Here is an 11,848-nt window from a genome sequence, read left to right on the forward strand (position 1 = left end):
TTCAAATCGGCTACAATTCACCCTCCCCCCTCTTGTACTTTCAATTGGTATACTTAACAGTAAGTGAGGAAAAGATCATGGCATCAAATACAGTCGTTGGAGCACTATTTCAAGAAGGAACCTCTCACGTACGACCCCTTTACTTCAGTGGCCAGCACTTCTCTCATTGGAAAGTGTGCCTGGAGACCTATGCTATGTCATATGACATTAAGGTTTGGCGTGTGATCAAAAAGGGAAATTTTTCAATTCCGCTAAAGAAGGATAAAGACGATGAAATCATAGTTTCATTTGATCCTCTTGATTTAGATGATTACACTGAAGAACAATCAGCTATTATTCAAGTGAATTCCAAGGCGAAAAATCTGCTGTACAATGCTATAAGCGGGGAATAATACGAAAAGATATGTAGCTGTGAAACTGCAAAGGAAATGTGGGATAAGTTAGAAGTCACATATGAAGGAACCAACAGGGTGAAAGAGACAAGGATCAATCTCCTAGTTCGAGATTATGAATTGTTTCAAATGAAGGATGGAGAATCAGTGGAGGAAATATTTTCTAGGTTCAGCAAAATCCTTGGAGACTTTAAATCCTTTGGTATACCAATCAAAAGTGGAGAACAAGTCAGAAAAATTCTGAGAAGTCTTCCCACAATTTGGCAACCCAAAGTCATTGCTTTGGAATGTCAGGATCTTGACAAGATGTCCTATGATGAACTCAGAGGTGATCTAATCGCGTTTTAGAAAACACATTTAGATAGGCAAGTTCAACAAGAAAAAAAGAAGACAGTTGCTTTCGAAGCAACTGTGGCTGAATCAGAAAATGAAGAAGAAGAAGAAGGAGGAGAACAAGATGAGAATATAGCTATGCTCTCCAAAGTTGTAACAAACATGATGAGGAAAAACAGAAATAGCAGAAGAGGTAAATCAAATTTCAGAAAAGGGAAGATGAATAATGAAAATGACAAAAATGATGGAAATGCCATGATTGTGGAAAACACGAACACATTCAAGCCGAATGCAGGAATTTTCAAAAGAAGAACTCCTTTGGAGCTTGGAGTGATGAAGAAGAATCTGATCACGAGGAAATTTCCAACATGTGTTTCATGGCCATCAAAGAAAATAGCGACGAAGACTCAGGTGAGCTTGGTCTCATGGAAGATGAAGGAATAAGTAAGGTACGTCTTCCTACATATCCTAACTGTCATGAACTCCAAGAAAATATTGATATTGCTTTGCAGATATTGAGAAATTTCTTAATGAACTTCAAAAAATCCAAAGAGAAAAGAAAGACTCGGCTCTGAAATTGGAAGTGTGTGAAATTGAGAGAGATATGCTTCAAGATGAAGATAATGAACTTCAACTTCAACTGAACGGATTGCGAAAATCCACCAGTCATAGTTCGAGTAGATCAAATTAGTTTGCTCCTCATAACTCTCCAACTAGAAATAGAAATCTCTCTGCATGCACTCATTATGGCAAAATGGTCACAGCACTAACCGGCGCAGGCTTAGAATCAGAGGAGAAAAAAATTTCTGAAAATTCTAATAACCCCTCCTGTTTTTATTGTGGGAAACTCGGTCATACCTCTAATCATTGCAAGTTTAATAACAATAGCAGATGGGTCTGGTGACCCAATCCCTCTCAAGCTAATACTCAGAACACTAACCATTCAGGACCCAAGCAGTCTTGGGTACCTAAAAATAAGTAATCTGCTTTTGTAGGAACACCGCAAGAAGAACCAAAAAGGGAAATGGTACCTTGATAGCGCGTGTTCCAGACATATGACTGGTGACAAACAACTATTCAAAACCGTCACCAAACTAGATGGAGGAACAATCACTTTTGGAGACAAATAAAAAAGGAAATGTAATTAGAGTTGGAAGAGTTCCTCTCAGCTCAACATGTGATGTAGACGAAGTATACCTGGTTGATGAACTTGGCTACAACCTCCTCAGTATTAGTCGACTATGTGACAATGACAATGAGGTTCATTTTAAAAAGCATGATTGGTTTATTGAAGATGAATCAGGTAAAGTTATTCTTTATGGAAATAGAGACAGGAATGTCTATACCATCTGTAACATAGATAGTCTTGGTAATCAAATTTGTCTAGCCTCTATGATTGATGATCCTTAGGCATGGCATAAAAAACTTAGTCATGCCAGCATGCATACTATTCATAAACTTTCCAAAAATGATCTTGTCATTGGTCTTCCAAAATTAGATTTTTCAAATGATCAAATCTGCGATGCATGTCAACTAGGAAAACAAACTAGGTCATATTTTAAAGTTAAAAACATTGTTTCCACTACGAAGCCTCTTCAACTCTTGCATATGGACCTTTTTGGTCCAACTAGGACTGCTAGCATAGGTGGTAGAAAATATGCCTGTGTTATAGTAGATGATTTTTCTCGATTTACCTGGGTTATTTTTCTAAGTCGTAAAGATGAGGCATTAAGGAACTTTGAAGTCTTCTGCAAGAAGGTACAGCGGGAAAAAGGTTACTACATATCTTCTATAATATTTTATCATGGAGGAGAATTTGAAAGCAAAGCATTTGAGAACTTCTGTAATGATCAAGGGATCTCCACAAATTTCATCTCCAAGATCACCGCAACAAAATGGAGTGGTAGAACGCAAAAATAGAACCTTGCAAGATATGGAAAGAAATATGATTATGAAAAATTCACTTCCACACGACTTCTGGGCAGAAGCTGTAAGCACAGCATGTCACATCATCAACAGATGCTTAATTCGACCTATTCTCAAGAAGACTCCATATGAACTATGGAGAGGTAAAAGACCCAACATCAGTTATTTTCATCCTTTTGGTTGCAAATGCTTCATTCACAATAATGGAAAAGACAATCATGGTAAGTTTGATCCTAAAAGAGATGAAGGTATTTTTCTCGGATACTCTCCCTCTAGTAGAGCATATAGAGTTTTTAATAAGCGTACTCTTTCTATTGAAGAATCCATACATGTTGTTTTTGTGGACACTAACCCTCGCTTAAGGAATGAAAAACTTCCTGAAGATGAGGAAATTTCCATAGTTACAAAGTCTATCAATACAGGTGAAAACACTCGTGATGAGGTGACTGATCAGAAAGATCAGTCGGCTAACTATAGACAATCAGGAACCTTCTACAATTGAACAGTCAAATCCTGTTGAAAAGGAACCAGTATCAGTTGTTCCAAATGAATGGCAAAGTGAGCGTGGATATCCACATAAGTACATCATTGGAGATCCTCAGGAAGGAATGACAACTAGAAGGTCACTAAAGCAGACCTCAAATATTGCTCTCATATCCCAGTTCGAACAAAAAAAGGTGGATGAGGCCCTTGGGGATGAAAGTTGGATAACTGCAATGAAGGAAGAGCTTGATTAATTTGAGAAAAATAAGGTATGGGAACTCATTCCTACACCGCCAAATGCAATTATTGTTATAACAAAATGGGTGTACGAAATAAAGCTAGACTGGTCGCTCAAGGCTATCCACAGCAAGAAGGAATTGATTACGAGGAGACCTTCGCCCCTGTTGCCAGGTTAGAATATATTCACAGCCTATTAGCCTATGCTGCTCACAAATGTTTCAGACTATTTTAGATGTATGTGAAACGTTCTTTCTTAAATGGGTTCATCTCCGAGGAAGTATTTATTAAGCAACCTCCAGGATTTGTAAATGAATCCTTTCCAAATCATGTCTACAAACTGTCCAAAGCTCTGTACGGTCTAAAGCAAGCTCCTAGAGCTTGGTAAGAAAAGATGAGTTCATTCTTAGTCGAACATGAGTTTGACGGAGTTAATATTGATACAACTCTTTTTATCAAACGATCGTCTGAAGGAAAATATAATAGTACAAATCTACGTAGATGATATTATTTTTGGCAGCATTAATGCTGTTCTATGCAAGGACTTTTCAAACATCATGAAAGGGGAAATTGAAATGAGTATGATAGGAGAATTAATCTTCTTCCTTGGGCTTCAAATCAAGCAAGTACAGATAGGGATTTTCATTAGTCAAACAAAGTACACAAAAGAGCTCATCAAAAAATTTTGCATGTCTAATGCAAAGGCCATAGGGACGCCTATGAGTCCGTCAACTACCTTGGATGAAGTTAAAGATGGTAAGAGTGTCGATGAGATAATGTATCGAGGTATTATTGGTTCTCTACTCTATCTTACAGCTAGTCGACTAGAAATTATGTTTAGTGTTTGCAAATGTTCAAGATATCAGTCAGTTCCTAAAGAGTCCCACTTGACTATTGTTAAACGTATTATCAGATATTTGATAGGGACAGTCGACTATGGATTGTGGTACGAAAGTTTAGATATCTTTGATCTCAAAGGTTTTTCAGATGCAGACTTTGCAGGAGATAAAATTGACAGGAAAAGCAGAGTGCAACGTGCTAGTTACTTGGAAAATCTCTTATATCCTGGCACAACAAGAAACAAAGATGTGTAGTCCTATCTACTACTGAAGCGGAATATTTGGCTGTAGGCAACTGCTGCACACAAGTTCTATGGATTATGCATCAACTGTTAGATTATGATTAACGCCTTAACTGTGTTCCTATTATGTGTGATAACACTAGTGCTATTTGTCTATCAAAAAATTCTGTGCATCATTCTTGGCCTAAGGATATTGAGATTAAGAATCATTTTATACGTGATCATGTAGCTAAAGGCAATATTGTGTTAGAATTTGTCAATACTAAAAATCAGTTAGCGAATATTTTTACAAAACCATTGCTTGAAGAAAGATTCTGTTTCCTTCATAACAAAATTGGTGTTTGTACAATTCCCGTCTTACTGTGCTAAGTGTTTTCTATAATTGTCTAAGTTTATAATTTTTTCTATAAATATTCTTCGTAATTTTTGCCCAAAAAATCTTTTAGTACTTGATTAGTCTGTACATGCTTTAATTGTTGAACTGACGGCGGGCTTACAGAAGGCAACTTTTCAGTTTCTCTTCGTCTCTCCAAGAATCGAGGCATCTATTCAAACTCCTTTTAAACCCTTCCCCCTCGATCATATCTCCCATTCTCTCAAAGAAACTCAGTCTCTCTCTCTCTCTCTCTCTCTCTCTCTGTCTCTCTCTGTCTTTGTTCTCTTTTACTCATGGCCAAAACCAAACCCTCTCCTTACTCCTCCATGCCCAGAAGAAGTTATTGCTTCAAGAAAAACCATCAAACTGATGATCCTGTTGATGTAGAATCGTCAGAAAGCACAGACCGTCTATTGACCGAGGATGATTCAAGTGATTCTCAAGAAGATATTCTCATCTCTGAAAAGAGTGTTGAAAAGCGTCCAATGGAGTCCATCCCCAAACAATCTTCTCAAAAAAGAGGTAAAACTGAAAGTATAGAGTTTGGTCCTGAAGACGAGATAAATTTCTATGGCCCCGAAGAGAAGGCCAGGTTTGTTGCTTTTAAAGGAAAGTTGATTGCTTATGGTCGCACTGTAAGTTTGAAATCTATGCAAAACTCTCACTGTGATGTTATCGCTATGTTTGAAACTCAGAAACTTGTCTCTTTATTTGCTATTGTTGGTGATACTGTTTATGAAGAGCCTGTGCGTATGTTTTATGCAAATCTGTTTGTGAATGATAAAGATGATCTAGAATCCATGGTTTTAGGAACTCGTATTATACTTGGCGCTTATCAGTTTGAGAAAATCTTTGCAACAAAGTTTGTTGGGTATAGTCTATTTGTGTAACATTCTTGGCCTGATAATTTTGAAGTGTCATTTGACGAAGCCAAAAGTGTGTTGTCCGAAAACCCCCTGATATTGGTCCAAAAAGTTTGAAATTTGAACACCGTGTACTAGCCCACATTATTGCTACCACTTTGCTACCCTATATTGGTTCACTTAGCACCCTGTCTCTCAGAGATGTATTTATTTTGTACTGTCTGGTAAATCGGAAGGACATTAATTGGTTTGCCTGGGTACGCCAGTACATGCTTGGAAGCATCAGGGATTTTTCATTCTCTGTGAACAATATGTCCTATGGTTTACTAATCTCTCATATCTTGAAAGTTATGAAAGTGGATCTGTCTCTCTATGCTCCTAAAACCATCTTCAACATATATGACAAGACTGCCTTTGCTATGATGGGATATACCTTGATTGAGGGAACGTGGCTTAAGAAAGACAAGGCACCTGAATTCATCCCTAAACAGGGCACTGGAGGGATTAAATCTGAAGCCAGCAAATCCTCTTCCTCATATCAGTTGCTGCTAATGCAGCAAAACATTCCAGGTATCAAGGAATTGCTAACCTCTATGCACGAACATGTGGACAAGATCAGGGCACTAACCAAGGAAATTGAAGCAGATGTCGCTAGGCTAAGGATCACTCTCCAAGCCACAAAGAGGGAAGGAATCAGGGCTACGCAGGATGTAACTGAGAAGCTTACCAAAGTCACCAAAGATATTGATGCCTACTATGACAGTTTCTGCACCAAAGTGATCAACACCCTGAAGTATTTCCTTGGAAGAAATTAAGTGTATGGGATGTTTAGACAATCTTTTTATTTTGTTTTATGTGGTGGATGTTAAAACTATTTCTTTTGGTTGTGTCTGGATGGACATGTCAGTCGACTATCCCCAGTATAACTGCTAGCTGTAAATATTTTTTGCCTGCTTAACTAGTACTATCATTAGTTATTGTTCTTCTTACACTTTTTGATTAATGTCAAAGGGGGAGAAGAAAAAGAGTACAAAGACAGGGGGAGCAACAAACAAGGAAGAGCTCCAAGACAGGGGAGCAGAAATACACTCGTAGAATTGAAGTACCCCTAAATTAGTCGAACTCTTTTAGATTATTGTCATCATCAAAAAGGGGGAAATTGTTAAGTTTAGAATTTCAATAATGTTCAATAATCTAAAGAAGCCTTGACTAATGACATCTCATTGTGTGCAAATTTGGAGAGCAACGACATTGATGAAAGGAAACAAGATCATACTCAACGGCTATGTATTTTGAACTTTGCATCAAATGGAAAAACAATCAATCAATCAAAGAACAAAGAAGGAAAGTCAATCAATCAGCCTTGCCAAGGATCCTCAAGTGTGCAAGAACGGAAAGAGATCTAATCACGGCTAGAGACCAAATCAATAACAATCTGCGGAAGCTCTAATCAAGGAGAAATGGAGGAACCAATTCGTCAAGATTAAGGATGAATCTAGTTACCCTTTCAAGCTAGATTCATGAGGCTACCCTTGGGTATCACTCTTAGATATCTATGCCTCACAAGGAAAGGTCTCCAATAATTACTGCCATACAATCCCAGAAGACAAGGAAATAGAAGACTCATCAAGCTATAAAGGAAGAAGTAGAAGGACATCGAAAGATACGCAACTACATCAGCTGTTTCTACACCTTTCTAGTTCTTAGTACAAACACTGTATTCTTGCGTCTACAAGTGTCGCAAAAGATAGGAAGATTTAGAAAACAAAACGAGTATTGTGTCAATATTAGAAAGAAACATTGTTGCTATATATAGTTGGTGGTGAACGTACTAAAGCAATCACTATTGTAAACTCTTACTGAAGATCTAAGAGAACCCTTGTGACCCAAGGGAACTAAACGTAGGTACCACACCGGTACTGAACCAGCATAAAACTTGCTGTGCCTCATTTACTTTTCTGTCTGCTCAGTTTATTTCTGCTGCGATCAATCACTGTGTAAAGTCTAGTCGACTAATTTCCTACATAGTCAACTAAGATTTTCAAATCGGCTACAATTTACCCCTCCCTTGTACTTTCAGAAGTGTTAAACTCTCATAGAAACTCAATTCGAAGAATAAATTCGCCAAACTCTAAAACATTCAGATTTTTCTTATCAATTGGATTCACATATTAAAGTCTATTGGATATGAGAACGCCGAACTATTGGGTATGTGAACAAAGTCCGATATTGATAGTTGAAAAATTTGAAAGCCTGCATATAAGGTGTAGAGATCTCTTAATGGCATGAGGATTTTTGGAGAAAACTATAGGGGCTTGGACTAAAGTCCACAATATTAATACCGTGTTAAGATTATCTTTGGACTATTTTAGCCAACACGAACCAATATAGACTAGATATGGATGCTCGTGCCATAAGCACGAGCCCAACATCGCTACATTTTCCAATTTATGTAAATATTAATTTAGAGATAGGGTTAGAGAGAGAATACCAATATGAAATTATAATAAGCTCAGAAAAAGATCATACAGGATCACACATGGCAATAAAACAAAAGAAAAAATTGTGAGAATCCACGAGAGAAAAATCTGTTATGATGTTTTATTAAGTATTTTACAACAACCCTATTTATAACTATACACAATACATATTCTACTCAAATTTCATGTGGGACTAGGGTTATTTACATAACTATCTAACACTCCCCCTCAAGCCGTGATGTAAAAGAAGAATCTGTGTTAAATTTTATTGATTTTGGCCAAGATAATATTTTTGAGCTCAAGTCCATACATATGGACTTATTTTCAAGAAGCGCAAGAAGTCCAAGAAGCTCAAGATCGATTTCAAGAAGCCAAGATTCTTTCCTTCTTAAAATACGATTTATTTTATTCCTTTTAGAATAAGGATTTTCCTTTTAGTAGGATTGTAGTTTCTTTTCCTTGTTTAATAGGGATTTTACTTTCCTTGTCTTTATATATTTTATTTCCTTATTAGAATAGGAATTGTAGTCATCAAAGAAGAGACCCTAGGCCTATATAAAGGGTTCTCATGCCTTGTAGAGTAAAAAATTCACGTTTTTAGGCTTGCCTTAGTTTTACAATAGAGTGTTTTTCTCTAGTTTGCCTTCTTTATCCTTGTTTTTGGTTCCAAGCAAGGTGGTGATAATCTTTATCTTGTTTTCAGTTGCGTGTGGTATTTCTTTATCACGTTAATTGATTCCAAGTGGTGACTTTAGGAACTTGTTTAGTTCTTGATCTTTCAAGAACACGTTTCTTGATCTAAATTCGTTCTTTTGATTTCATAGAATCATAACTTTCATTGAAATGGTGGAGAATCAATATTTACTTGTTCTGAATGTGTAAATAGCCTTTCTTTATAGTTCAGATCATCAGTTTTCACCTCAGTTTTGAATCATCAGATTCCGATTCCTAAAACTTGAGATACATAGTTTCTTGAAATCGACCAACAAATCACATTTTTGTTTCAAGATCTTGATTCTGGTCGGTTGGTTCTTTGTTAACTCGAAGAATTACATCAATTTGGTATCAGAGCTATAACCTACAGGTCCAAATACTGAGAAATCATCATGTCTAAGATTCAACTAAGAGAAAGAATCTTAGTTCAAGGAGATGAAGAAACAAGACCACATAATCTCTTTTCCATACTAGATGTACCTCCCATGGAAAAGTTTGTTCGTTGATTATTGATCGTGGGAGTCACATAAATATCGTTTCTGAAGAGATGTTTATTAAACTTGGTTTGTCAACCAATTTTCATCCATATCCTTACAGCATCGAAGTTTAAGATGATGATGTTTTAGAGGTAGCTTTTCAATGCCTAAATAGAAAGATCTATACAAACAAGATTTGGTGTGACGTAGTGAAGATGGATGCTTTTCACTTATTACTTGGAAGACCATGGGTGTATGATAGGTGTGTTAAATATGATGAAGACCTTAACACCTATTCTTTTGCAAAGGATGAATGTAAGATTATTTTAGTACCATTGAATCCCGAAGAAATTGCAAAAAATCTGAAGCCCAAGAATGGCTCTTTTGTGACCAAATTACAAACAATTGGTCCAATCAATAGAGAAAAGTCTTTGCATGTTGGTATTACTATGGAAGAGCACAAGGAAGAGGAACATGCACTAGATACACAAGTTGAGGATTTGCCTCCGAAGTTTGATGATGATCCATTGGAGCTCCCATATGTGAGCTTTACTTTTCATCTAATCGAGATGCTCAACATAATATTGCTTTAATTGTTGATTCTATCTTTCCAAACGAGGCAACATATTGCATTAATGCAGAAGTCCATGAAATTTTGAAAATACGAGAGGAAGGGTTGCTTAAAAAGGAATCCATAATGGAGTGTCTGAGTTCATACTTTATTCCAGCTTTTTTCTTGCCTCCAAATAATGAATATTTTCAAGCATATGTTGGAACAGGAAATCTTAACACAAATTCCATCAATGGTTATGATCTAGTTAAATATGAGAGCGTTGTTGCTGATGAATTCTCAAGAAGATATACTTCGATCTCCAAGCTTGATCCAAAGGTACTTGAATTTGATTCTTCTAAGGGTTTTTGTGGTAATAAATCAACTTTTTTGGGCATATCCATAAGTACCACATTGACATGGAGAAGTTCAGGATTCTTGAAGATCAAAAGAAAATAATTTATGGTAATGGGTTAGTGTTTAAAAATAGATTTAAGAGGATTCATTGCAGAAATATTGGTACAAATATACTATTGAAGAAAGTGGGATTTAGTTCGGCCACATCCTAAGCTTTGTTACAATATGATGAAGCTCTTTGACAAGTTAGAAAAATGCAACTTAGAGCCTGGTGAATATGAGTTCAACAAAATCATGGAAGTTTCCAATCTTGTACCATTTGTGGAGCCTCTAGACTCGAGGACGAGTCTTTCTCAATCAGGGCCGGGGAGAATGATGTAAAAGAAGAATATGTGTTAAATTTTATTAATTTTGGCCAAGATCATGTTTTAGAGCTCAAGTCCAAACATATGGACTTATTTTCAAGAAGCGCAAGAAGTCCAAGAAGCTAAAGATTGATTTCAAGAAGCCAAGATACTTTCCTTCTTAAAATAGGATTTATTTTATTTGTTTTAGAATAAGGATTTTCCTTTTAGTAGGATTCTAATTTCTTTTCCTTGTAGAATAGGGATTTTACTTTCTTTTGTCTTTAGATATTTTATTTCCTTATTAGAAAAGGAATTGTAATCATAAAATAAGAGACCCTAGGACTATATAAAGGGTTCTCATGTGTCACGACCCGAATTTCTCACCCTCGGGAATCGTGACGGCGCCTACTAGTGAAAGCTAGGCAAGCCAACTAACTGAACTATTTAACCTGTTTTCCATTTTCATTTTATTTAATGACTTAGCATCAACAATTTATAACAACATAATTTAACATGCGGAAGAAATAAATTTCAAGTTTAACAGTGCTACTAGTACCATTCCATGACAAAACTACCCAAGATTGGTGTCACAACTTCACAGACTGTCTAAGATTACTACAAATAAAGGTCTGAAAGAAATAATACAACACTGTCTCTGGAAATACAAGAAAGAAACATGAATAATAACTAGAAGGAGACGCCAAGGCCTGCGGACGCCTGCAGGACTACCTCGGGTCGCTTGATGGACCAGAAGCAGCAACCTCACTGCGGTCCAAAATCTACAACACTGGGATCTGCACAAAAGAGTGCAGAGTGTAGCATCAGCACAACCGACCCCATGTGCTGGTAAGTGCCTAGCCTAACCTCGGCGAAGTAGTGACGAGGCTAGGACCAGACTACCAAATAAACCTGTGCAGTTATATAATATACAGCGGAAAGTAAAGCAGAAATAAACAAGTAAAGATGGGAGGGGTGAAGCATGCTTCGGGGAATAGCAGGTAAAACAGAATATCAAGAGAATTGTAAAGGAACCAAAATCCAACTACTAACGAGGATAAGGAAAACAAAGGTAGAATTCACTTTCATTTCACATCTCGTTGCAGGCGTGCAACCCGCTCCCATTTCATTTATCTCGTGGCAGGCATGCCACCCGCTCCCATTTCATATATCTTTTGGCAGGCGTGCCACCCGCTCCCATTTCAATTATCTCGTGGCAGGCGTGCCACCCGCTCC

At 37.0% G+C, this 11,848-nt stretch overlaps 1 protein-coding gene across 1 annotated transcript; it reads left to right on the plus strand.

Annotated features, from left to right (window-relative positions):
- The first annotated feature begins 3,453 nt into the window (after nucleotides 1-3,453).
- On the plus strand, nucleotides 3,454-4,465 carry LOC109238237 (uncharacterized mitochondrial protein AtMg00810-like). The gene is made up of 2 exons (XM_019404666.1): nucleotides 3,454-3,545; nucleotides 3,892-4,465. The coding sequence occupies exons 1-2, from the start codon at nucleotides 3,454-3,456 to the stop codon at nucleotides 4,463-4,465; spliced, it is 666 nt and encodes a 221-aa protein (XP_019260211.1).
- Nucleotides 4,466-11,848: the final 7,383 nt, after the last annotated feature.

This window comes from Nicotiana attenuata, unplaced genomic scaffold (assembly GCF_001879085.1).
Source record: "Nicotiana attenuata strain UT unplaced genomic scaffold, NIATTr2, whole genome shotgun sequence".
Classification (NCBI taxonomy): domain Eukaryota; kingdom Viridiplantae; phylum Streptophyta; class Magnoliopsida; order Solanales; family Solanaceae; genus Nicotiana; species Nicotiana attenuata.

Coding starts and splice junctions, on each gene's coding strand:
- LOC109238237 (XM_019404666.1), top strand. CDS start 3,454: ATGGGTGTACGAAATAAAGCTAGACTGGTCGCTCAAGGCTATCCACAG. Junction 3,546..3,891: donor ACCTTCGCCCCTGTTGCCAG/GTTAGAATATAT, acceptor TATTTTTGGCAG/CATTAATGCTGTTCTATGCA.